The 26772-nt window shown below is 46.0% G+C and overlaps 6 protein-coding genes across 6 annotated transcripts; 3 read left to right on the forward strand and 3 right to left on the reverse strand.

Moving 5' to 3' along the window:
• Window positions 1-502: 502 nt before the first annotated feature.
• On the forward strand, window positions 503-1125 carry GLAREA_10273 (MoaD/ThiS; the record flags this gene model as incomplete). Its single annotated transcript, XM_008080323.1, has 3 exons — window positions 503-543; window positions 594-758; window positions 1008-1125. 3 exons carry the CDS (start codon window positions 503-505, stop codon window positions 1123-1125), a joined length of 324 nt encoding a protein of 107 aa, XP_008078514.1.
• A 2658-nt stretch (window positions 1126-3783) lies between these two features.
• GLAREA_10274 (C2H2 and C2HC zinc finger) lies at window positions 3784-5647 on the reverse strand (the record flags this gene model as incomplete). The annotated part of the gene is made up of 5 exons (XM_008080324.1): window positions 3784-4263; window positions 4511-4684; window positions 4740-4793; window positions 4845-5135; window positions 5171-5647. 5 exons carry the CDS (start codon window positions 5645-5647, stop codon window positions 3784-3786), a joined length of 1476 nt encoding a protein of 491 aa, XP_008078515.1.
• An 8-nt stretch (window positions 5648-5655) lies between these two features.
• On the forward strand, window positions 5656-5925 carry GLAREA_10275 (uncharacterized protein; the record flags this gene model as incomplete). Its single annotated transcript, XM_008080325.1, has 1 exon — window positions 5656-5925. One exon carries the CDS (start codon window positions 5656-5658, stop codon window positions 5923-5925), a length of 270 nt encoding a protein of 89 aa, XP_008078516.1.
• A 9947-nt stretch (window positions 5926-15872) lies between these two features.
• GLAREA_10276 (Ribosomal protein L5) lies at window positions 15873-17110 on the reverse strand (the record flags this gene model as incomplete). Its single annotated transcript, XM_008080326.1, has 4 exons — window positions 15873-15998; window positions 16060-16148; window positions 16196-16794; window positions 16845-17110. The coding sequence occupies 4 exons, from the start codon at window positions 17108-17110 to the stop codon at window positions 15873-15875; spliced, it is 1080 nt and encodes a 359-aa protein (XP_008078517.1).
• Window positions 17111-17648: 538 nt separating this feature from the next.
• Window positions 17649-20454, forward strand: GLAREA_10277 (Cysteine proteinase; the record flags this gene model as incomplete). The annotated part of the gene is made up of 5 exons (XM_008080327.1): window positions 17649-17732; window positions 17788-18018; window positions 18066-18440; window positions 18490-19132; window positions 19214-20454. 5 exons carry the CDS (start codon window positions 17649-17651, stop codon window positions 20452-20454), a joined length of 2574 nt encoding a protein of 857 aa, XP_008078518.1.
• A 2242-nt stretch (window positions 20455-22696) lies between these two features.
• GLAREA_10278 (uncharacterized protein) lies at window positions 22697-23641 on the reverse strand (the record flags this gene model as incomplete). Its single annotated transcript, XM_008080328.1, has 4 exons — window positions 22697-23027; window positions 23075-23289; window positions 23370-23441; window positions 23489-23641. The coding sequence occupies 4 exons, from the start codon at window positions 23639-23641 to the stop codon at window positions 22697-22699; spliced, it is 771 nt and encodes a 256-aa protein (XP_008078519.1).
• Window positions 23642-26772: the final 3131 nt, after the last annotated feature.

Consider the following 26772-nt stretch of genomic DNA (forward strand, 5'->3'; position numbering starts at 1 on the left):
GACAAAGGCAAGCTGTACTTCGTGGACGCTGAGAAGTAGAGCCCGTGGAGCGACGCCATAATCAATGTATTCAGTTTGAATGGTCTCTCTCGCATAACATAATCGGACAGAGCCTATATGTAACACTATCGGCCACCTTGTAAATCCTGGTGGGTTCGGCACCTGGATTTTCCTGACTAGCAAGCATATTAGCGTCCAGCATGTCTGTTCATAAGCTTTCAGGGTTTAAATGTCCATTTACGCGTAAGTTTGGATCCTAGCATACAACTGCATCAGGAATAAATATTTTAAGTGATGTGGTGTCGCGCGTTTGCATCTGAAAGTATGTCACGCGTTGGCGATGCTTTTGATCGCGAAAAATTGGGGCTTCCGAATTAAGCGAGAAGTTAAATTTCAGGCACAAACTTTTTTCCAACGTCAACCATCACTCGTCACCATCAAAACAATATCAGTCACCGCCTATTGAAGTTGCATCTGCGCTGAGGTACTCGTACATCTCAAAATGTCATCAGAAAACACGATTCCAATACTCGTTGAGTTCACGTAAATATTCCACCTCTACTTCTTCCTCGGAGAAAACTGACAGGTAGTAGGGGTGGCCTGGAGATGCTATTTGGAGACGAACGCAAACACAAGCTGTCCATCCCAAGCAAGGATGAACAGGGCAACGCTGTAAACATTGGGTGGCTTGTCAAGTACCTATGCGACAAGGTCATGAAGGATTCAAGAAAGGAGATGTTCGTCTTGGACGGTCACGTGTATGCAGCCATTTCATTATCTTTGACCGCCCTTTATATGATAGTGCCAAGGTACTATGCTATCATACCAATCCATCATACACGAATGACATGTTGTCTTTCAAGACTGCATGTGTTGTTCATTTGCAAAGCGACAAGCTACTCCCAGTCACCCTCTGCTTCACCGGTTCCTATCCAAATGCATTCGTATCCAAATTCGAATAAGTACATTACGTCGGCACTTACTGACAACACCTACTTGCATTGCAGCCGCCCGGGTATCCTAGTCCTCATCAATGATGCAGATTGGGAGCTGGAAGGAGAAGCCTCTTACGCCCTGCTACCGAACGACAATATCCTGTTCGTTTCAACACTTCACGGAGGCTGAGATCAAAAACGACATACCTCTGCGCCCAATGCGAACACCACGTCTACTTCCGGAACGACTTGACGAAAATGAAACTCCTCGGTCACATTTATGCGTCGTCTCGATCCAACGCCCTCGTCAGATCTCAGAATTGCCGACCTCGCACAACGCTTGGCAGGGAGCATCAATCTATTCTAATGACTTCAACCACGGAGAGCATATCATCGGACGAAGAAGCACAACATGCCACAATGCACTGTATGAGTGGCTGTGAAGCAGCTTGCTATCAAGCCACTCTGCACGTGATTCTGGGAATAACCTTGCATCGATCTGCGGCAGGGATGGCGCATTGCATTCAAAAACGGAGGTGGTGTAGCATACCATATTTGCATACATGCAGCCTGACTGGCACCTGCTTCTCGCCATGTTTTAATCGGGGAGAGGTAGCTCGCCGACCTTGTACACCACAATGTCATTTTTCCGAATCCTCTCACATTACCAGAGGTTATCTTTGGCTGACATCTCCCACACTCACGGTTTGCAAGTTTAGACGTGAGACGAGACAACCAACGCCACTGTGCAACATTCGTCTCTTTATTGGGATACTTCAAGGTTCGTGCCGTCGTGCCCAGTCTATGCAGAGCAAGGCGGGCGGGTGGTTGAGCCGACAGCCTCTGAGTTCTATCATCCACCGCATGGAGTTTGCGTCACCTCTCAACCCCGGTTTCTGTAGCGATAGAGACCTTACAGGCTCAGGGCACTAAGTCCCCTATTAGCTGTGAGCCTCTTATGACGAACTCGGCTCCAGCAGTCTCTGCCGGCTTCCTCATTCCGATCCGGCCTGCTCACGGCTCTAGATCCGTTATTCTTTCTCAGCGCCAGCAGCGGTGTGGCCCACTTCTTTGTCGCCCGGCGCCGCCGATCTGCAACTCTCTTTTCATCCACAAGGCTGCGTACCCCCGATGCACGAAAGTCTCTTCGACTCTCCCTTACAGTATGCGCGAATTATCTTTCCTTCGATAGAGATTTCATAGAGTACTTCTTAATGAGCTGTTTTATCAATGACAATCACTGAATACTTGCTTAATACAGAAACCCTTGATCAATCTGTGGAGGCGCGTGGGATAATACAAGGGCCTGCGTCTTAAGCGCCCGGGGTGTTAGCGGCCGAACCGAGTCTTCGTTACGTGATCTAATCAACGAAAATCAACCTCCTTTCTGCAACAAGTTTACCTGGCAAACATATCGCTCGCCGCCGCCCGCCACAGGAAGTCCGCCTCAACTGATAAACACTCCAGCCGTCGTGTGCTCACACGATAGGCACAGATTGCCAAATTCACATCGCTGATAGCTTGGTTGTATCTCAATATTAAGCCAGTAACACCGTGATAAGAGCGTCATTGCCCACGTGCGAATTCTCGAGGTCGACGGATTGTTCTGGACAGCGAGGCGTCCCATGTGTGACGAGCTTGAATTACCAAGATAAGTTGTGCTCCTGTGCGGGAACGAACGGGTCTCCCGAGCAGCAACGTGCTGCCAGACTGGTGAGCTTGTTTGCTCTCTGTACCACGTCTCACGTTCGGCACCACTACCTTTGCACTTTTCGGGAGCAGTACAGACAGGTGATCAGGTTTGTCGGGTCGAGTTTGTACGAGGACAGTGGGATGCGCGGAATGTTGTGACGAATTCAATATTGTCTCCCCATCATTGATATGGAGTATTGAAGCAAACTTCTTTGTCACTCCCTTCTTTTACTGTCTTTACAAAGATCATCCCAGTTGTATATCCAGTCCAAATTCATAGATCTTTTCCTCTTGAGCACGTGTGTCCTACAACTACCGTAGTCCCAGCCTCACAATACCCCATACCCATAAAAGCCACTCAGTACACTCTCCTTTCCCAACCGCACCAACCGCCCATCAAACCCACGTGTATCCTCTTGTAACCATCAACACTACCAAACGCAATACACAAGACATCAGACGAAATAAACGTAAAAGAACAACCTCGCGTGCGACTTCGTTCGCCTCAACCCACGTGCCGACTGCCGACCACGAATACAGGCAAGATAAGGAGAATACCCAGGTTCGCATTAAGCTGGTATTACAGACTAGGAAACTCGCTTTGGAAATTGAAACGAACCCCATCCACTCACTCTCGGCGTCACCGGTGAACCCCACGAATACCCAAGATGGTGATAATACAAATATATATCTTCTCAACTATTTATATGAATTATATAAACACCCCTTGTCTTGCACACCCGAAAAGACTAAAAGCCCTCCACATCTTCGCAGATGTTCCAAAAATCAAACGGTGGTCTAAGAAAGTCAAATCTGAGCCGCCCACTATATATAAAAAGCAGGAAGAAAGGAAGGGAACTATGTTTTTGTAACCTCCTCGTTTTCCGCTGTAAAAAGAAAAAGTGAAGTGAAAAGACGCAAACAGATGATGATAAAAAAGAAGAGACCTCCTCGAAATGCTGAGACGTGACACCAATTCCTCAAAACGCGTACCCAATGCCCCCTTATCCTATCCTATCCGTCTACCCAAAGTCCCGCCGTCTATATACCCCCGCCAGCCAGCCCGTTATTGTCGCACATTCGTAACCGTAATAATACAACCCGCTCTTCCATTCATAGATCATCAAAAGCTCATCCAATCGTAAAGTTCCGAGGTCTAGTAGATTCGATCCCCAAAAGCGAGATGACTAGCGTCGCCCCTCTGATCCTCGAAGCTGTCGCTGGGCGCATCGTCGTAGATGGTGCCGACGGAACTCCCCGCGCCGCTGCCGCTTCGTCCGGACTGGCTCTCGTCGTCCACGTCGAAGATCTCGTACTGTTCGCCTCTTTGCACGGGGCCGTGGTTGACAAGGCCATGGTTCATTACACCCATCACCATGTTGCCTCTGCCGCTTCCGCTGAGACCTACTCCGTAAGGTCCTTGGCTTCGCATGACCGTCGACATAGCGTGGGGATTCGCGCCGACTTTGCGGTCTTTGCCACGGCCTTTGATGCCCTTGTTGGAGTTCTTGTACAGGTTTGCAAAGTACTCCCAGAGTTCTTTGTCAGCCGAGTGGACGATGTCGCCGTCCTTGATGGAAGCGAATTTGGACGTCAGTTTGCGGATGGTGGCGGCGTGGAATTTGTTCTGATGTGACTGGTAAGAAAGTTAGTTCAGTGATCGGAATTTGAGACCCAGGACCAAGGATGTAATCAAGCAAGGAGAGTTGATGGGGAAAGGGGTAAGAGCATATGGTGGCTGAGCTGCGATATTGTGGGGTTTAGTCTGGGGAAAAAGCAAAACTTTTAAGGTTGAGAAGCTTTTCCGCCCCCGAAATGAGATGTATGAAACATTAAGGGAAGGGTGAGTAAGAGACACGCATGATGTGAAAATAGAATCATACCTTCAGGTTTCCGAGTTGGGTGAACTGCTTTCCACAATCGTCAAGGCGGCAGAGATACGGTTTGGCATGGTCGTGGACGATTTTGTGAGCCCGTACGTTTCCACGTTGAGCGAAGCGTTTACCGCACTGCTCGCATTGATAGGGTCTTTCCCCAGTGTGTCTTCTTTCGTGGGTCTAAGTGTACATGTCAGTGACAAGATGGTAAGAATGTGAGCTGCTAGTTACGTACTTTGAGATTTCCAAGCTGAGAAAAGCTTCGTCCACACCCAGGATCTTTGCACTCCTGTTATTATAGTTAGAATAGAAAGAAAACAAACGTATACAGATAACTTACGTATGGTTTAATGCCAGTGTGGGATCTTTCATGGATGTCCAAGTGCGTTTTTTGTTGAAATTTCTTGGTACAGTTCTCAATAGTACATTGATATCGTTTCTTAGTACTCTTTGTAGAATGCGTTTCTTTGTGCTGTTGTTCTCGAGCGAGCTTGACTGGGCTCAGATCGCTAGAGGCATATCTGGTGCTCTGGGAGTTGGTATGCGCGTAAGGAGGAGTGGGTGAATTAGTGACTACTGGTCTGCTTTGCTCGATGGCGGAGGTCTGTGGATCCGAGGTTTGGGACTTCGCCTGGATGGCTTTCATCAATGTGTCGACGTCTGTACCAAAGTTGACATCCGTTGTAGAAATTGGAGAGGTGGTCGAAGAGATGGGGTTCGTGTTCGTTGATGAAAAAGTGACGGGATTGGGGGAGACCCAGAAGATACTCCCCAGATAGGCTCAGACTTGATCAGTGGGCTTTGATTGCTGTGTTCCTCCACAAATTCGGCTCGAGAAGCTCGGGAGTATGCAATAGCTCTCACTTCGTTGTCCTGCTGCATTGATCGTGGTAGAGGCCGTTGCTGTATATAGTTTGCTGCAAATGCTGGAACAATAGATGTCGACTGTGGTCCAGTATAGGCTCCCCCGAAACTAAATGGGTTTTGATGTTGAATTTGCTGGTGGGTTGTGATCATTGTATTTGGCGGAGGTCCGCTGTATGGTTGTGAGGGTGAAAATTGGGGTGCCATAGTCGCACGGCTCATTGCTGCAGAACTCGACGATCTGGGGTCATAGGATTGAATCAAGCCAGAGATATCCATTGCGTAGAATGTCTCGACTTGTTGATGTGGATGTTGCTCAGTCCAACGTCCCCAGGCCTGGCCTGGTGCTTGGGCTGTTACGGCCAGTGTGGCGGTATTGTCTTGCTTGGGCGCAAGACTTCGTCGTTTGGAAGTATCGAGTGAGGGTTCAAATTGTGTCGTCGCAAACACAACGGAAGAGAAGAAAGGTTGCAAGTCAATTCCAAACCTTAGAGTTTCCGATGTTCGCTAAACTACGAAGTGACGGAATGACGTTCGATCGAATATGTCGTCGCTAAAGACCAGCAGTCGATGACAAGATACTTGGACAGTTGATTTGATGAGCTCGTACAACCGAATATGATTTCGCGTGAGAATAGTCGGAAGATTGTAGGTTAGTTGAGGTTTCGAAAGGTATCAATATGTGACTAGTATCAAGAGAAGGAGTAAGAGTCCCAATCACTCGGTATTTCAATCGGAGATCTCGCAGGTAGGATAGCAGATGGATTCATATACAAGATCGAGTAGCAGGCCCCCACCCGAGTGTGGAAGCAATAATTGCCGTGGAGTCGAGTGCTACAGCGGCCACCATCCCACGTTGGCAATTCTGAGACTGAGCCAATAGCCATCCTTCAGCTTGGAGTATGGCAATGAAACAGGCAAGGCTACGGGGAGTCAGTAAAAGATTTCGTCGTTACACTCTTGAATATCGTCGTTGCCATACTGTTTTTGAGGGCAGAGACTGTCAACTTCATGTCGAAATGAGACTAGAGATGTGAGTGCCAGTTCTTTGCAAAGACGACCAGGGTGTTTCGACCGGGGTCTGTCACGGCCGCATCAACATCAAGAGACAGTGTAGATGATTAGTAGACCAATTCAGATGGGGACTGGCGCCTCTCGGGGCCATGTCCTTGGAACCCTCTTGCAAATATGCTCGCACGTCAATTTGGGCCGAAAAACTGGCAGAGCATTGGCTACAAAGGACTAGCACCGATTGAACCTGTTTCCTGGCTCTCTATTCGGCAGGGGCGGGACGGTCTCTGACGGGTGGGAGTGCTATTCTGATTCCTGGAATAGAGAGCACGAAGGAGGCCGACGAGGGTGTGAGAAAGTGAGGGGTGGAGAGCTCGAGTAGTGGGAGCGAAAGGGGGGTTTTCGCCCGGGGTAGTGTGCCACATTGATGTGCGCCTAGCATCAAAGAGGTCAAAGGGAAAGACAGCGTTCCCGGGTTCAAGGATCTTGCGAGGCACCAAACACGATCTGAGATGGGGAACTGGTGTGCATGGAGAGTTCCCAGGACATGGCGAAAGGGCAGGCATTGTGCAATATTTGCTGCCTCTCTGGGAATGGTCGCTCTGGCCGGGCACGCTGAGAGTGGGGAGTGGGTTTCCGTTGACATCGTGGGGGTGCACTGACGACTTGGCTGTATTAATAAGTCGTCGCTGTCGACAATAGGCGGTCTAATATCTCATACAAAGAGGTCGATTACAGCACACATGGAAGTGCCAGACGGGGTCCTCGAGCTTTCTCGAGCCTGCTCCCAGAGATGCCTGTTAATAGTGGTAAGAAGCTAATACTCGTGCGTACAGAGTGACAGCACACGTACCCATCCTCGTTCTCTCTGTATCGACGAGCCAGCCCTCGAGTGGGATTGGGAAGGGTGCAGAGGCAGCGGACGGAAGCGCCATTCGGCGACGGGGACGCGGTACTAGCGACGGGATCGATATCGATGAGGATATTATAATCATTATTGACCCAAGATGTGGTGGGTGTGTGATCTGTCGAGGCCCAGCTGCTCGTCGTCCAATGATGTGCAGCACATCCCACCTCTGCGGGGCGGTCGCGTGAAGTTGTGACTGCTTGAAAGACCAAGGTTTCTGCTACCAATTATGGCATCGGACCTAGTGATAAATGACAATAATTACGCTCAGAACAGCTCTGATCGACATGTTTATCTTCGCTACGTCGGCGTTTGGTAATAAGTCTGTGATCCGAGCATTGAAAGCTGGCACCCATTTGCCGCCAAAGTAGAAGAGGTGTAGACACATTCTCCAAAGGATTGAGTAATTAATGGACTGGCTGCGTCCATAACGATCTTGTCAACACTGCGCAATAACAGACATGCAAGTACCCATGTTTACCGTAATTGAGTAGAGGGGTAACCTCCCTGTAGTATTGCGACGGGACAATTCAGCCTTCGGCTACGGCTTTTCCCACGGGTACTCGAGTACAGGACCACTCCTCTGGGCCAGCCTGTGTTTCTAAACTTTCGGTTCCAACGTGTGAGAACACGAAATATGATATTTACGATACCACATCGAAAGACTGAGCGTTGTGTACCAAGCTTCAACGCATGAATTTGGCAGGGCGATCAATGATGGTCTCCATTTTGGTTGTCGATGTTTCCCGTCGACAAGCCTCGGAAATTTGAGATTGTTGTGGCTCATGAACTCAAGGTCTGCTGTGGACGGTCTAGACTGCAGGATCGACTCAAATTTGACAGAGGCAGAGACTCATGGCCGTCGTAGAAAATGGTGTCAAATAGAAGTATCCATACGAAACCTGCTGGCTCTTTTTTCGAAAAAGTCTAGCACGTGTATCTCGAGTATTGAGCAATAACCGACAGAAGAACTGTCCTTTCAACAACTACAATCGCGGAACAGCTCGGTAATGATGCTCTGTTACCAATAGTCGTGTAATAGTCAACGTCAAGTGCAATTGTGTTTGAGCATTGCCATCGACTCGGGCAAGATAAGCCTAAATGCGAACACAGATAATCCAACTGCATGCAAAGATAACGTCGCTCAGAAGTACAGAGGTAGCACAGCAAGGAATCAACTCATGCTCTCGTGATAGTACCTCTGTACATTTTGGATGTCAATGGCGGAACTCAATCGACGGAGTCAAGCCAAGGGCCCAGGATTTGACACTCTCGATAACCCTTGATCGCTCGGACCCAGATGATGGTTCCCTTCCCTGCGCACTGGGCCCAGTGATGCGGTTGAGGCCGATCAATCATGTTCGCCAGATTTGTCCCATGTCGCGAATGTGCAGAAACTCTCGGGGAGCTGCGGCGGCGTTTCTCAGCAAAGCAGGTCCACGGCTCTGCCAATGATGTTGTACAGAGCCGGCGCCACTCCCTTCACCCTTCCCCCGCGACCCCGATCTTTCAGCTGATAATTTTGCAGACGACAAATCTGATTTGTGTGTTGGTAGGTAAACAACTGGCCTGGCCGATATGATACTGTATGAGCTTCCCAAAGGAGGTTGAAACGCGAAACCATGACCAGGTGTTATTATTAGCAATCCAAGTTAAAGCATGCAAAGCATAAAACGAAACGAAGGCTGGAGAGGTACTTCGTACCAAAGGTACTCGTACATGAAGAAGTGCAATATCGAGAAGAGAATGTACAAGGTCCTGTGTATTACACGTGGGCAGCTCCTCGATTTCCTCGGCGAGAGGATTCGTCATAGTATTTGAGCCACTGGCATCCCGGGTTTGGTTGCACTGGAAGAACTTTCTCCGCGACAAGTCTTAATCTCGCCGCAAGCGGCTATATAGATGCTTGTATGCACAGCATATAGTGCTACCCGTTCCAAGAGGTGTATCGCAGGGGAACGCGTCAATTCGATCGAAGAACAAAACAGGAATGGTATGAGGGAACATGGCTTCGAAGAAAAGATCATCAGATAAAGCTACCACCAAAGATCAAAAGGTATATGAGAGTTTGGTGATTGACGGAATGAAGAAGAATAATGGATGAAGTTTCAAAATGCGTGTCGCTAGTTTGAAGGCAACGGAAATGGCACAAAGTTTTGCCGGCCACATGTGACCAAAACTTAGAAACAACGTCCGCGAGGTCCGTCTCCTTATCACTCGCAAGCTCATACCACTTTGGATTTCACAACAAATTCTCTCTACTTTTGAGACTTCATTTTGACCTCCTTCTTGCGTCCGAACTTGCGAAATACTTCAACTTTGCTCCTCGATTGCCAAGTTGCCAACAGCGTGGAAGTCTTATTCCAGGGATATCAAAGCTCAGCAGCCAAGACTTTCCCATTTGATACCCTGTCTTGTCATTTTGATGATCCCCGGGAAGCAGATCCTTTTGTTTCTCTGAAGCATCCGGCCGCCTCCAAGATATCTACGAAGCAACACGTGTGCTCTGAACATAACATACCTGCTCATGAAATAGAGGCTCAAGCTACCAACATGTTTCCAGCAGAAAAGGATTTGTGGTCCATACGCTTTTCACCATTCATCAAGTTGGTCAGATCGCGGGGAGATAGCTACGCCAATTCCAAGGAGACGGGAATGAGCGAAACGATGGGGGCGCGCATCGCGCCGTCCCTTGAGCTCCATCGAAACCCAATGACTGTGCGTAAGGCCCAGTAATTCTCCGTCATATGAGGCTCTCATTCGTTATCCAAACATTGCAGCATTAACCTTAGGATCCACATAAACAACTACTAGCAGTAAGCTTACTTCTTCTCTGAACGTTCCTGCTCAGTAGTGTTTATCAAGATCTAGTCGCTTGCCGCGACTGGAAGTCCTCTCTATCCCATCATATTTCAGATGGCCATACGCATGGCGCCACTCTCAAAACTTGAGAACGCCTAAGATTCGCCTCCTTGGGTCGATCTCCACTACCGAATTCCCAAGATCCCAGACCCTGCCGTCGGGACTCCCACACAGCGAATAAGAACCTAAAAGTTCAAACGACCTCCCTTGCCTCCTCTGTTATTGAATTTGAATGGCACCTCATTTTTCTCAATGTAACCTAATCTGCATCTCATACAGTTTCCGGCAGCATCGAGCCACAAAGATCTCGCTTGGCAAGAAAGTATACAAATGGAAAGTCTCGAGAGAAACCATAGCTTTGAGGTCAAGGAGAATGTATTGCGCAATGCCTTCGACGTGGGGGACATTATTAGCAATAATATCCAGGGAATTAGCTCAGTAAACTCACAATTCTGTCGCATAGACTGTTTGGTTAAACATTTTATCGACACGGCAGTCATTCTTGTCATAATCGAAAATATTCACTTCCGCGTCTAGATTGACTCGCGGGATGTCAGTCACCTAGCTGCCGACCAATCTTTGGACTACTCCAAATAATGACGGAATATATCATATTATTCTAAGTTAATCCACTAGATATACAATTTCTCGTCATGTCGGTCTTTGAACTGCCACTTATTTGGTCCGTTGCGAGACTCACTATTTTAACTCCCGCATCCGCTTTATTCATTTACAAGATGTATATTCTTCGTCTAGTCGCCAATACCGCAATATATCAGTTGCTCACGCTAAGTACAACTATCACCACCCTTAGTTCTGAACAATAAATATATCATACGAGCTACGATATGTCAGAATAAGGTCCATGCAGTATCTAATGGTTCTCATTCGTGCTCATTTCACTTCCCCATACTGGGAGACGCGACTGGCCCAGCAGATTGAAAGGAATTCGAAAATGGTCCCTTTCACTAATGTTATAGGTCAGGCAGTTCAAAGATCAATCCCGGCCGCCCGTAAGTAGGGGTTCAAACGAGTTTATAAAAATAACTCGCAGCGCCTCAGACGTAGTGTTAAGCCACAGGCCGTGCGCGAGTTCATGGTTTCGTCCTCTATATGATAATTGGGTTAGATCACTTTCTCCGCGGACGCTTGCTCGAGACGTTGGGCTAATCATTTCTCCTCTATCTGGAGATTAAGAACAGTTCATCTCAGCCCTAAACGCATAAACGTACGATCAACGATCGATGAATACCACAGTAACTCCTCGGATGCTTCCGCTAAGGAATATTATCGAGATCTCGATGTTGCAGCATACTTGCGTTTAATAGGCCAAGTACAAGCTATCTACGGAATACTGTATTTACACTTCCAAACCGTAATTTGGAAAAGAATGGTCATCCAACCAACACCCTCAAAACCAATAAATTACCGAATTCGGACAAAACAAACGAGACTAAGTTGCGGATGTGGGGGCTGACATCCGTACTCCGTACTTTGGGGGTCTCGGGAAAGCTGACCGGGATACTTCCGATTCAAATCATCCTCACGGCCACAACTATCTCGATATTCTAACTCTTATCAATCGCAAGTAAGTTCATATTGTTGAGTTTCGCAATTCATCTTGTAACTTCGTGTGGCGGACTACCCAGGTAAGTAGGTGGAGCGGTCATGCCTGCAGGTATATACGCCATGCAGTTTTGGCACCGCCTATCGCATTCTGTATCGAGTAAAAGAATCCTTTGAGGCTGGAACCAATGGAACGGAGTTATGGGGTTATAATGAGCCACATATGAATGTTTTATTGATTTTGTCACGGCGCCTAGTACTGCCTAGATTTATATCTTCGCTTGCAAGTCACGCGCTGGATGAAGTATCAAATACCCATTCAGTCAAAGTTCGACCATTTTGTCAGCAAGCCTAATATACGTGATAGCTAATATCGCCATAATTGCACAATACTAATGAAATTGAAACGATTGTCCAGACTCTTCAGAAATGCTAATCTCGTCGAAAATAGCATAACAATACTCACAACTAACCTACACCCAACGAAACAGCTGAAATCCAAAAGCAAAATCCAGGGTCCAATCCTTAAGCCTTCGATAACAGCACAATGCCGTGCGAGAACGCAATTGCAAAGGCTCGGGACATCAATCCTCCGTATACCAACCATCTCCACAATCTTACTACGCCAGCTGTAGATCTCCCTACCAAGATCAAGTTCCCAGCAGTAGGAAGCAAAACGCTTTTGCACAATCTACAGCATGAAGAAGCAACATAATCTTCAGCAGCAAGAAGCAACAAGCTTTCCCACAATCGTGAAACTCAATCTGTCTATCGAAATCGTCTTTCCACTGAATATGGCGGAATTTTGACTAGCTTCATAATGGTAAGGTAGCACGTGCTGAAGGGAATAGGTGAGCATCAGTTCTAGCAAGATCTTTGGGGGTGAAGATCTAGGTCCTCCCTTGTTTAGATGGAATAACTGTTTCAGAATTTGTCCTTCTTCATGATATCTCGTCCATCTGTACACATTGAATGACACCTCGACCACTCATTATCGCACAATTTAGCACACACACAACCTCACAGCCCTATTCCCACGGCACTTCACTCGCCAACTCTTACATGTCTCAACCCCAAAATCAATCCCTCAACCACATGATCACCCTTTATCCCGTTACTGAATAATTGGAGCGTACACCTGCTTTTTGGTCGTTGTAGACCAGTGGTTTTGCGGAATGGGGGATGGCTGTAGATTAGTAAGTCCCTAGGGGCTGAGATGAGGCGGAGGTGGGTGGTAAGGTAGATAGGTAGGTAGGGTGGATAGGCGGTTTGGTGCGAGACAGGTGGGAATGGCGGGTTCTAGAAGGGGCTGCGGGGCGGGAGATGGGACGTGGAGAGAGGTGTGTGGGGTCTGGAGGCTGTGGATTAGTGATGGAGGGTGATCTTGGAGGTTGGATGTGGATGGTGAGTTCAGTTGAAGCGGAATACTTGGTGTAAAGAAAGGGATTACTCATAAGTCTGGTGGCTTTGCGAATTTGCCGTGTACAATAATGATACTTCTCAAATTTTAAGGGCTGCTCATTCTGCATTACAGCCTACAGTTCGTGCCTCAAATTCTTGCCGACTTGTACAACCAGTATGCCTAAACTTTCATCGAATTATAAAGAAGGAGGTGGAGTCAATAGAAGTCATCCTCTGGTTTCACATCTATAATTTGCTTGTAATTGGGCTCCTTTAGTAATTCTGGTCTGGATTTGATGTGCTCAAGCTTGGCTACCTACTTTCTGCCGTTCGTAGCGGAAGAGTTTTATGATGATGGCAATCAAGCTCTTGATGGCATCACTTTATCATGCTTGAGAAATCACTCAACTTTTCGTCTTAATCTCTAGCATTTCAGATAGACAGAGTGTAAAAGTTTCAATGAGTAACAGTAATTAAGTCCAAGAGTACGTCTTACTCGAACATTCTTGAAGTCAATCCGCTTCGTAATTTCATAACCTCCATCAGTTCAATATGAGAATATTCGTCCAGGAAGTAAAGAGTAACAGGAAGCAAATCTAAAAGTTTATTACTTGCCCAAGGTATCTCGGCTTCATCAACTCACCAAACCCATCTGCGCTTCTTCAAAAGTCCACACCATTCATGACCCTGTCTGGTTTGATTGAGGAAGTTGAACAGTATGGCAGCATCTACCTTCGCCGAGCAGTATTTTTGCGTACAATTTTTCAATTTCAGCCAGAGACTTCCACTTTGTTATTGCAACACTACACGTTCATGAGTTAAAAACAAAAATAAATGGAAAATGTAATGATATGTTGCGCAAAGTACAAATACATTCTTTGACTTTGACGAAGTCACACCGCTTCATTTTCCACAATGAATAAACTGAACATGAGAAGAGAAGACTTTAGCCTGATTTACGGAGTTACACAAGTTATATAGCTTACAAAAATTGTCAATGCGTTTTCCAGATGATGTACTGGTTTTTAATTTGAAGTTGTAAAGTGAGACCTTTGAGAAAACTCGTAGAAAATGTAATTCTTTAATGACACAACCTCGAGGGACTATTTAGTTTGCATATTACGCTACTGTATATCATAAGTACAAATCCAAATTCAAACAAAATTGAGGCGTTCTGGCTCCGCGGTGACAGAAATAGTCACTTCATAAAGAACGGACGTAAGACTAAGCAGAAGAGCTGGATAACTTGTACGGACAGCTACAACATAAGTATAGATTCACACTCAAACTGTACTATGTTACCACTTCTTATACACCTTTTAACTCTGGCACTTACACAGAAGTCAATTAGTCTCGTTGTAGACAAAATACACAGGAGTCCAAACACAGGATTCGTTTAACCAGCTTGAAAGAATTTCGAACATTTTGCATGATATTTCCAATATACAATCGGAGTTTAGATCTTATCACAGAGGATTCAATATTAAGAGTCCTTATTTACTCTTAGTCATTGACCTATTAAAGGATACGAAAGAATCTGCCATTCAATTCGTCATCTACGATTCAACAACCCCTTTCATCAAGCAACACCCACCAAACCACACCCATTCACCTCTTAACACCCTCAAAATTCACCCACTAAAAGGTATATAATACTGAATACGCATATTGCTGCCGCCAATCAAATTGGCAAGATCTTTGATAAATGAGTCGAGTCGAGTTCAGATTTTTCAGTCTACCTCTCTCTTCTCGGCTTATTTATTGCTACTTAAATACTCGCTCAAGCTACTAGAAGTAGCTAACCTGTGCCTCTCTTTTTTGTAGTTTAATTTTATAAAAATATGTATTAGGATTCTCGTAACTTGGGTTTTGACCTGTCATAAGGTAGCTCGCGATGGATTAAATTAGAGAAATAACAGTCAAAACGCGACAGTTTCTTCGTTTGAAGTTGACAAAGTATCGTGTATTTAGTCTACTATTTTCAGTAATCAAGACTTTGGACACTTCTAAAGAGTAATCCCTGATCAAAAGCACTTGCCTAATCATGAGTGTACCTCAGGTGATGGCATATTCAGGCGGTTCGGCCGCTTCTTTCGTCGTCTACAAGTATAGATATGTGTTTACTGTCAATTTTAGGGTTTAAACAACATTTCCCACAGCCATATCTCGCTTCGCTCATGAAGAATCCCCCCTCTGTTATCTGTCCTGCTCACAAAAACATAGTCTGATTCAAGCTTGTGGGTAGCATTCTTCTGAGCATATGAAGCGATCGGTGCACTTCAGTCAAGTCTTGGAAGTTTGTGAGAGAGTGTAAGAATATTTGTATGTGAGGCAAGATTGGGACAATATGAAGTCCCTTTTCGCCTAAAATGTGGCTCGAATTCAACCTAGCGTGTCCATAATGATCATTTGGACGGTTTGGGTGGAAACGAGTCTACCTGACGCTATTTTGCTACTTCCAAGGACTCAAGAAGGGAGACGCTTGATTATGATGTTAAACAAAGCCGATGGTCAGACTGACTTCAGGCTGAGAATCACGTTGGGCGTTTTATTGGGGAGCGTAGTCAAGGAATTCGAGGTCCAATCATGAGAAACAAGAACTCCAGTAGCCCAGAACCAACAAAAGATGGTAACCTGCCAAGGTGAGGAGCAACAAGGTTAAATTTGAACAGTGCTGTACATTTAACCCTTAATACAGCTACTATATAAGTATTGTACAGATTTTTCATGCGACCTAAACTACTATTATACATCCATCTAATCCACCAATTTCCCCGTAAATGGAACTCCCATTGAGCTGAGCAATAATCGTGCGTGTCTGTCGGACGCCGCAGAAGTATGGATAACAACATGGAAACCAGGAATCATCTTTGGTGGGTACATCTGCATCGGAGTTAGTAATGATGCCCGGGAGATACGGTCAAATTTCGATTGGTAGACCTACGTCGTAATTGATCTCGATTTCAGGGAACAGCATAGCTCCCTCTCTGTTGAACCCGAAAGCAATATTTCCGCTGCTATCTCCAGTTGTTCCTATGCAAAGTCAGCCACATCCTGTCTCCAACTGCAACGCAACTCACCAACTACACCCTCCCAATCCTTAATCTTAGGGAAGACCAAGCTTATACATTTGTCAACAAAGTCATAAGCTTGGTTTCCTCGGAATTGGCAAGTCAACGAAATAGGCATTCTCTCTCGAAGCCCGAATTGCGCAAGACCACGCTTGGCTCTGTGAACCTTCGGCCGAACTCCAGTAACAGCTTGGAGAACCATTCCTGCCACGTGCAAATGGGCAGAATCATCAATTGCTCCCTTAACCATACTGTGGACCGTAACACCAGTAATCTTTGGTATATTGTGAGGCGTGATATCCTTTTCAATCAGTCGGAGCACACCTTCTGGTCCTCTCGGTCCACGCTTCGGTCGATTTTTATGGTATGGAGAAGAATCGTCCCATGTCCTTAAACGTTCAGATTTTACAGGATCAACAGTTCCTGGTGGCTTGTGTACATATCCTAAAGTCATGATATCCTGGGATATCGTGCTCTGCCATGTTTGTTCGAGACGATTGTGTGAAAATGGTCCGGGAATAAACTCTCTCGACGCAGGATCTGAGGTAGGAGGAGGTTGATGAGGGTGTAGCGGTCCGCGATAGTATCTTGGGGATCGATATTGGTAACTTAGAAATATTAGCATCTCTCTACATGAGTGATTAGTAGAACCACATACCGACTGGCAGGAAGCTGATATTTGCGATCCTTTGCTCTCTTTACTGGATCATAATCCTTTACAGCTTCGCGCGAGAACTTCGTTGTGAAAGACGATGCTGGTTCAAGGTCTTGCAGATCTTCTGAAATTGGTGTTTCCGACGGCGCTGCAGCTGTAGCTTCTCCAGATGCATATCGACGAGCAATTGGGGTCTGACACCTTGCTCTCTGACCTATATGCTTAATAGTGAGCTGCCGTAAGGCAGATGGCAGCTCTTGTAACGCCATGTTGAAGATGTCGAGAATAGAATAAACCCATGCGAAGCCAAAAATGTCGAGAGCACTTCATAAGGCAACGAATAATTATTTCAGGCAGAATTATGCAGCTGCCAAGTTGCTATCGGGGACATGTTAATACTCGCCGACAACTTGCAGGGGTCTTTTTGTCCCACTCGTGGAGCGGAGTGGCTTGCACGTCCAAGAGGAACGTCAAGTCCTACTTAGCCTCCAGCAACGATACATCCCCTCGAAATTACAACATCCTCTCCGATCCTACATGCCAAAGGCCACGAACTACGGAAACTGGTCCAAGACCTCCCATCATCTCTCCAAACTTCCCGCATCTTCAATCGCAATTCTCGAATAGCAATGGGTGCTGGCAGAATCATTTCAAGACGCTGAGCTGGAGTTCTGAAGCTCCACGACCCCACCAAAGAGCGTCGCTGGGAATAACTAGAGAACCTCAACTACCGGCAGCAACCACGACCATATTGTACATATAAGAACCCTTTCGCGAGTCGATTACAGCGCCGCGCTGAACGTCAACATGAATCGATTTCTCAGCCGAAGAGAAAAAGGTGGAGGGTCGCATCTCCGCCAGAAGTCCAGAGACAAGTCAGCAGAAAAAAAGGTAAGGTGCTATGGAAGGCACATCTTATACTTTCCTGCTTATACTCCTTCTCAAGAAGCTTCGCATTATCTTTTCAGATCTTTCAATATTTGCAGCCACTTCGTTCCCCAATGGGAAAGGAGAGCCTGTTTGTACAGAAACTACGTGTTGTGAACTTCATGCGACAACTGCTAATTCGAAGCCCGGTCGGGCTTTATTGCAGATTCGACCCATTTCTGGCGATAGCATAATTTCTGCATTCAAGCCAGATCCTCAGAAGAAGGTTGACAAAGAGGCGACGAGCAAGGTACGGCATCTCGCTTGGCCTCTCGGGCTCCCATTAATTAGTTTTAGATCACAACGATCCGAGAGAGAATGGCAGACCACGGTTACAGGAATATCGAAGATGAGCAAATAAATTATGCCCTCTCCTCAAAACATGCCGATGGAGATACCGAGAAGGCTTTCGAGATGGTGTTGCTGTTTCAGGAATCTGTGGATGGTGTTGTGAAGCCTTATGACCCGACCGTTCTTATGCTAGGTGCGGAGAATCGAGAGGGAGTCACTTGCTACCTCGATGCACTGCTTTATGCGATGTTCTCCAGATTAGGTAGCTTCGAGCCTATGCTGTACTCGAAATTTGAAGACGAGCCTAGACGAAGACTGTCAACTCTCATCAGGCTGTGGGTGAATCTACTGAGGACCGGAAAGCTCATCCAAACCGATGTCGTAGGTTCTCAATTGATTCCCTTGAGAATTGTCTAACGCGCAAGGGCAGACCAAGCACTTACAAGAGGCTCTTGCAGCTTGTGGTTGGGAAGAAGCCGCAAATCTCGAACAGCAAGATACCTCGGAAGCATTCAGTTTTATTACTGAGAAACTTGAATTGCCACTTCTCACACTAAAGATGGACATATTCCATACTGGTAAGGAAGATGACACCGATGACCACAAATTCGTACAAGAGCGACTGCTTGAAGTTGCAGTGCCAGATGATACGGAGAGGGAGCGACCAATCAGGCTGGAAGATTGCCTCGAAAGTTATTTCAACAACCAAGTCGAAGTCGTGAGAAGACTAGAACGCTCCAACACAAGGACTTCAATGAAATCCTCCAAACCTGCTCTCTTTGACAAAAGCAGCTATGAGAGAGAATGGTCAGAGGGTGGAGCACCTCTTGTTGAAGTCTCGGAACTTGGATGGAGCACACCGGATACTCCAACCTCAAGCCATGCTCCAGCAACACCAATCTCGCCAGGTGGCCGAGAACGTGCACCAAGCATAATCAGACATCGTATCATATATGACGACGAGAAAGAAGATACGCAACACCTGGAGAGGGTTGATACACCCACATCTGTCCGCAAAGGATCAGTACGCAAAGAAGTGCTGATGCCCGCTTGGCAATTCTTTAACTTAATCCGTCCGTTACCATTTTTTTGTCATCTAAAACCATTTTTCTGTCGTACCTTACCTAAAAGTTCTATACTAATCAATGACATAGCTTGGTACACTCAACATTCCCCCTCGAACGATGCTGAAGTAGCGGCTCATTTTTCCAAAACTCGTCCCGTCCTGGGGATATGCTTAAAACGCTACGCTATGACGGAGGATGGCCGTGCCATCAGAAAGAATACTTTCATCGACATTCCACTCGACATAAGGCTTCCACATTTCATTCAGGATGAAGTAGTGTCCGAAGATGGACCTTTGATGGGGAACTTCAAGCTTTCATTACAATCAGTTATTTGTCATAGAGGGAACTCGGTTCATTCCGGTCACTATATCTCGTTTATCCGTGGCCACCAGGTTGCTGACGGGGATGCGGGGTCTTCACGTAGGCTCAGCAACAACACCAACCCACCAGTATATGCCGAAGACAAGTGGATTAGATTCGATGATCTCGCTTCTACCAGAGTAGAGTATGTTGATATTGAGAAGGCAATGAGGGACGAGATGCCTTATTTGCTATTCTACCAAGTTACTCCAATGCATGAAATGCACACGCTTCCTGAGGTCGATCCACCATCTTACCATGACTCCGGTATAGGAGTGACGGTTTCCAGTCCACATTCGACAGAGCAGAGTTTGAGAGGTGCCAGTGAGGGTTATTTCGATGGTGTCAACGAGCCGCCAGCACCTCACACTCGTGCATCTTCAGAGCTAGACAGAGCAGACGAGCCAAGAAAGAGTATCAATCTGTCAGACGAGCGTCGAGGAAGTTTGGCTTTTACCGAAGCAAGTGTGGCCAGCACCGCCAGTATTCATACTCCCTCGGCTCCTGTTACTCCAGGGGAAGAAACAGCGACACAGAGAATACAACGAGCAGCCAGAGGACTTGCAAAATCAGCAAACAAAAGTCGACCTACGAGCCAGTCAGGGGAAGGCCGATTAAGCATGACGCTTTCACGCCTCAACTGGCGAGCCAGCAAAGAGCAGCTTTCTAATAAATCCGAAATCACAAAACAAGTCACCAAAGAGAAAGAAACAATTCCGACAACAGCAGCTCCAGATGTTCCGTCTGAAATCCAAGATACATCGGCTATAGATGACTCGGTTCTCAAAACAGACGACGAGTCAACCCCTCAAAAGGCTTCCAAGAAGGACAAAAAGCGTAGCAAGAGCAAAGGTCCAGCGGAGCTCATGGACCATGAAAATAACCAACACCACCTTCATAGAGGTAGAGGGAAAGGCAAGGATAAAGACAAGTCAAAAGATATAGATAGGGAATGCAGGATTATGTGAATAAGGAACGGCACTGTAAAGAGTGCGAGGAGTGTTTGTATAAATACGAGTAGACTTGTGCATGGGTAAAGCGTGTGGATATATGCATCAGGACTATCATGATAGATGGCGGTAGTCTCGGCGTTTAATATTTGCTTAGAAGGCAAGGTATACCAAGAAGTAAAGCTGATGGGGTGGTATCAGAGCATCGGCGTTTTATAGGAGGGGCATGACATATGATATCTGGAGCGCAAGCAGACTAGCTTGATAAGGATGATGAATTTTTGTGAAGATGAACATATCGAAATTTTGTTTCCTGGGTTGATTGGCAATGTGACATCCATTATAACTTGATTTCGAGACAACGATTTCTATTTACGATTGCGGATCTGATCTTACGAGAACAACATGGTATTCTGATATTTGGAGCGCTTGTTGGGTTTCTTTTACTTCAGTCTCACAGCAGTAAAAGCAGCTATTCATCAGCGAACCATCTCCACTAACTCGTCGCCCACCAGCAACTCTACGTAGAACACCTGACCGACCAATCCACAACAACCTACATTTCCCCACTTATTCCCATAGTTTCATTTCCTCCGCTCTCCTTTCCCCTTCCCTTTCTGATCTCCTTTATAATTGCAAACGGAAAGAATTGCGCTCAACCAATCACAATCAACCGGTGATTTGGTAGTAGATCCACTTTGTAATGGCACAACATTACAAGTCTAGCCTTCATGGCGCAGTGGTAACGCGTCGCACTTGTATGATTCCTACTGCATGGGAAGAATAGAGATGCGAAGATCCCTAGTTCAATTCTGGGTGAAGGCATTTTTTTTTGGGTGGGTTTGGGGGCAGAGGGGAGGGGGAGAGGGAAGGTATGGGATTGTAGGTTGTAAAGTGTGGAACTTCGAGAATTGCAAAGAAGCTTATTTTTGAATTGCAAGATATCTACGTGCATGTTAATGTGTACTTGTAAATTTGCAGCCTAATGATTTTTTGTAAATGTTAAGCGAGCTATAAGGAAGCTCACCTTGGCGATATAATTTCCTTGTTGTCGTCAAGATTAGAATCTATGGCTTTTATATCAGTAATGAACTTAAAACTAACGTTGTATTCTCCTGAATATTAATCTCCGTTTCATTTATAACTTATTCTTCTAGGGAATATAATGAAACATTATCTGAGCTTATATCCTTACTTAGAAAAACACGATGTCACATTTTAAGTAGAGTTCTAAGAAAGTGAAAAGTCTTATGTACTTAGAAATATGCGGCTTTGTGGGAAGAAGAGTAGATATAAGCAGGTTGTGAGATTAGTGGCTTATGAATTATTACTTAGAGAAAACATGTTGGAATTATTGCTTTTTTGAAGAATAGCGTCTGGTTTGTAGGGAGTTCAAATAGGCAGCAGAAGCAATTCTTTCTTACATAAATTCTTTGACGATGTCCTTGAACTTGCGAAAATGTACTTCGTGATAGGGAGCTCAATAGGCAGTGAAGTTGTTCTAATTCAAGTATCTATAAACAATCAGCAGTAAAACCAATAGCTCGATTCCATATGCCCGCCAAATAAGCCAGCACCCCTCCTCACCCCCGTCAAATCACAAACCCATTCACTGCCCAGGTGCCATTCTGATCCTCAGCCCGCTCGCCGTGGACAATATAAGTAGCAGTCGAAACACGGCATTTCTTCGATTAAGTTGACGAAATGTCGTTATTTAGTGGATTAATTTGGAATGGAATAGTGTGAGATATTTCGTTAATTATTTTAAGTAAATAAGAACTTCTTACGCTCTATTCGATGTTAGTCCAAGAATACTGGGCAGGTGACTGACATTTGTTTTGTCCGCCGCGAGGCCCCCAATCCCCCAAGCTTCTCCACACCATTTCACGTCAAAGCGCCAGCCACGTACCACAACATATGCACCTCATCGGAGAGTACCAGCTTATTTTTAGTCATGTCATCTTGGCGTGGTGCCGGTAAGCAAAGGGAGATTATTGGCGCGGAGGGTTTGGGAGAGGGATTACTTTGTGCGGGGATGAGGCTGTGAGAGAGAGGGAGAGAGTCGGTGTGTGAGATTTTGGAAGGTTGAAAATGAGGGTTTATAGTTTTAGGGAATACGGGTGTTAAGTTCAAAGAAAGAGCAAATGGGTATATTATGTTAAGTCAAATATCAAGAATATTGCAAATAACTCCCGCCTGATTACCTGACCAGTTCTCATCCTTAGCACATTTCCTTACGGCCTGAAGATCCTGATATCGATTAATGTTGTTGCTGCTGTTGCGAAGTAGGAACCTCGTAAACCGGGTAAGGTTGTTGAGGTTGCTGCTGCTGCGGAGTAGTATACTGAACTGGTGTTGGACTTGGAGATGGGTACTGAGGAATTGGCTGTTGGTAAACTGGAGCGGGTTGTTGTTGACCGAGCTCGATATCTTGTTTGTTCTCTTGGTATTGGACTGGCATTGGGGCGCCGACCGTTGGAGCGGTAGTTGGAGCGACAGTGCTTGCCCGGGCAGGTGTGCAGTGTCCGCCAGCTGCGCGATGCTTGTGGAGAAAGATTGCTGTTATAACTAAGCTTGCAATAAATAGAGCACTGAGAATTGTTAGTGGTTGCCATTATGGGAATTGGGGAAGATGTACACTTCAAGTCCAGCAACACCAGCTGCGCCTTTCATGGCCGCTACGTAGCCATCGCCTGCATAAATTGTTCGAGGTAGGATATCGCGCTTTCTGTAGCAGTAGTAATAGCAGGTGTAGTTGTAAACGTCGGAGAAGCCTGAGACCCAGGAGGCCATCAAGCCCATTGAGGTAAGCCAGAAGATAAGTCCGAAGATATCAAGTCCAAGTACAGCCCACTATGTTACATCAGTACTTGATCATCTATTTTTCCAGACCATGCTTCGGATAGCGTTCGAAAATGAAAATGGAAACATACATAATTGTAAGCAGCTTTGACAGCAACGAAAGATACTATATTATATATGGTGATGATCAATGTTGCAATGGCCTTAAAAAGAGTCAGTGAAAGTCTTTTCTGTGATCCCCATTACTAACGGTGAAGAGCGACAATGCAAGAGCGTCGACAACAAAATTGAACGACAAGCCATATGCGGTCAAACCAAGAACGACCACCGCCATTGCAAGTTGAACAGCTCTGAGAGCTAAGAACGGGATTGGTAAAGGGAGTACATGGCTAGTAGTCGACATCTTGTCTCTGAAGCTTTGACTTAATGTACAGAGAGATAAATAGGAACGTTTGACGAGGTAACAAGGAAAAGAGAAGTAAGTAGGGCAAAGTAACAATATAAGGAAATGCAAGCATATATATGACAACTCGCACTCGCATTGAAAAGCCACCAAACCAGGTATGGTCGAGCCCTCTGATGTTACCGCTGTGGTGCGGGACTCCCCTCTTCAGCCGCATCGGGAGCTGAGACTCCACCCAAACCAATACGAGCTTTGATTTTCAGCCATATTCCCCAGTTTGGGAGACAAAACGATAAAGTCCGAACAGCCTTGCTTGGAGTAAGGCATTTTTCACGGCATCTCTCAGAATATATGGGTAAACCCTTGGAGTTCTCTAACAGTAGTGGTCGTTGGGCGTCCGCCAAGAAAACAATTTGTGGTCATTCTTCCCGTTCGATGATGATTTGTTGCTGCATCACGTTCTCTGTCTGCCTCTAATTAGTTATTCTCTTCATAGCATGATGAAGAGAATAATGAAGAGAAAGTGTAAAAATAAGCGCTGCTTGGGTTCATCTCTGGGTTTCTGGTGCCAAGTACCTAAACACACTGGGAGTCTGCGCATGTCTTTCCAAAGGAAACCTCGTGACTGGACGAATTGAGTTTAAATTGCTCAATACATGCAAGTTGACGGACAGGCTGAGTACAGGAATGGAAAAGTAGCCAAGTTGCCAACCGTGATGCCCTCAGGCTTGGAAGCGTGATCTTGCGGTAAGAGGAATAAGGCCCAAATAAATCTTCGGCGTCCAACAATATCGCACGCTTTCCGATCGCCGTATTCAAGTGCGGAGGCCAGAAAAACTGTCTCCTCAGGTTGTGTAACGCTCAAAAGTGATCCTTCATGGTTTATGGCTTGTAGGATTTGACATGGTGATTGAATGCCGCATTATCGATTGGGCGTCTCTGAATACGCCGCTGATTTGCGGAGTCGTATGCATGGCGAAGTGAAGAGTTGAAAGAGAGAAGTTGCCCGTCCTCGTGGAGGACAAAATAAGTGTCAGTCACCTGCCCACTAATCTTGAGATTGAACAAGGCGACTTCGAATAGAGTTCAAAAGGCCTTATTTTCTCAAAACTATTCACCAAATATGTGATAGTGTGCTAGGTTAATTGACGAAATATACGATATTTCGTCGATTGTTTTGAGGAAGTGTCGAGGTTCGACTGCCACCCGACTTAATTTGTCCTACGCGAGCCCGTGATCTTCATTAGTGTTTCTTTGATCACGAGATTTTGGGGCTAGGAGGTGTCACGTTTTGTGTTTGAAAAGCGTGACCTTATATCATGTGACTCACCTCGATCCACATGTTCCCAAACACCCCAGAAATCATCCCAGAAGAAGAAAGTGGACCTGATACCAAGATACACCAGCAAACCACAAACTTACAGTTGTCTCCATAGTGATCGAGTTATACCTGACCTGTAAGTTTGAGTTCTTTTGTCAGTTCCTCGGCAACTTCACGGGCAGACAACCACTTCATGATTGGTTATTTATACCTCGCAAAGCACTCAAGGTTGCATAAACATCCGATCCAACAAACCTGTAACTCCTGCATTGCCGTATAGAGCGAGCGGTAAGACCGTCAGCTAGGCGGAGCCTTCAGCCAACGTGTATTTCTACCCCCTCGATCGCGCTTTCTTGTCTGAGAATCATCTTCGACTTTCTACCACTTCTGCCTCACCTTCTCTACCAGAAACAACAACTTACACAATTTCTCTTACCTCAATCAAAACAGTATGCTGGGCCGATTTGGATGTAGCATCGAACGAAGCTGACAAGAGTACTAGTCTACCAACATGCCTTCCATCAACGAACAACCAGCTCAAGTCGCTGAGCAAATGACCACACAATCTAACGTCGTCGAAAGTGCTCAACCTGTAAGTTCACACATCCTCTTCAACGATCTATTTGGCATATTATCTGACACTTCTTCGCAAACAGTCGTCCGCTCCCCAAATGAGCACCTCTGGCGATTCCGTTGGCCTCCGTGGAGGTGAGGAGGCTGGATGCGACTGCTGCTGCTGCGGATGCGAAGAGTCGTGCTGTTAGACTCGAGAGGTTTCCACACCGTCCTACGATACCCTCACACACAAAGTCCTCGTCTTTCATGATAGCACTACGAATGGAATAATCGAGATCTCTGTGTGCTAGGATGGAAGGAATGGATATTTTTCCTCAACATGTTTACGATGACGTTTCCCTAGTTTAAAGTCGAAGAATGAGAGCTCTTGAAACCAGATTATCGTAGTCCTATCTCCTCTGAATCTTTTAAGTGCCGTTCCGTATACTCCGTCGTTGAATGCTGTGTGTTTGTTCAACTGTCGCGCTGCAGGATGATGCATTTTGAACCCTGAGATTTGCACTTGGCGGGCTTGGCTGGCACCGTCGATTGGGTTGCCCAGCCGGGAGCGATGCATCAAAAGCTTGTATTTCCCCCGCCTGTCTTTTTCTTTTTGGACCCTTCGTTCTTCTCCTCTTCATCAGTACAACCTTTCTTGGTCTATTTTCAACGATTTTCCAAATAGAAGCCACGCAATAGTTCTTTCTCGGTCGCTTCGAGAGTCTAACTTGATTACATTCATTGATGCAGCCTGCTTCGTCCAGTGGCGCATCGCGTCCGCTGTGCAAGCGCACAGTCAGCGCTATCGTGGTGGTCGGCGTGAGTGGGAGCAGTCCACGTAACCTCATACATCATTCATCACGACGATGCCGAGTGAGAAAGTGCTAGATATCTCATACTCGAGTTTTTCATCGATTTAAAGTTTGATTTTATAAGTTTGAACATCAGGATTGCTTCAAGAATAAGGGCACAAACCTGGACCGCGGTGTTTCGTATCACGATCCATCTTGGAGCTACTGTTTCCGTTGTTCGCAAACTCTCAAGAAAAACTTGGTCCACAGCTCCGCTATTTTTGGCTCTCAGTATTATGAGTATGATTGTTTATGAGCTGTGTTTGTTCGAAGCTCAATCGTATTTTAAACTATGCATACTGTTCGTGTGTGGATATAAATCAATACATTTCAATGCGCTTGATTTGGGTGGATTGTTTTCACTCTGCTAGTTCTTTTCAATATCTCCGTTAGTATATACAAGT

This window comes from Glarea lozoyensis (genome assembly GCF_000409485.1).
Source record: "Glarea lozoyensis ATCC 20868 chromosome Unknown GLAREA13, whole genome shotgun sequence".
Lineage (NCBI taxonomy): Eukaryota > Fungi > Ascomycota > Leotiomycetes > Helotiales > Helotiaceae > Glarea > Glarea lozoyensis.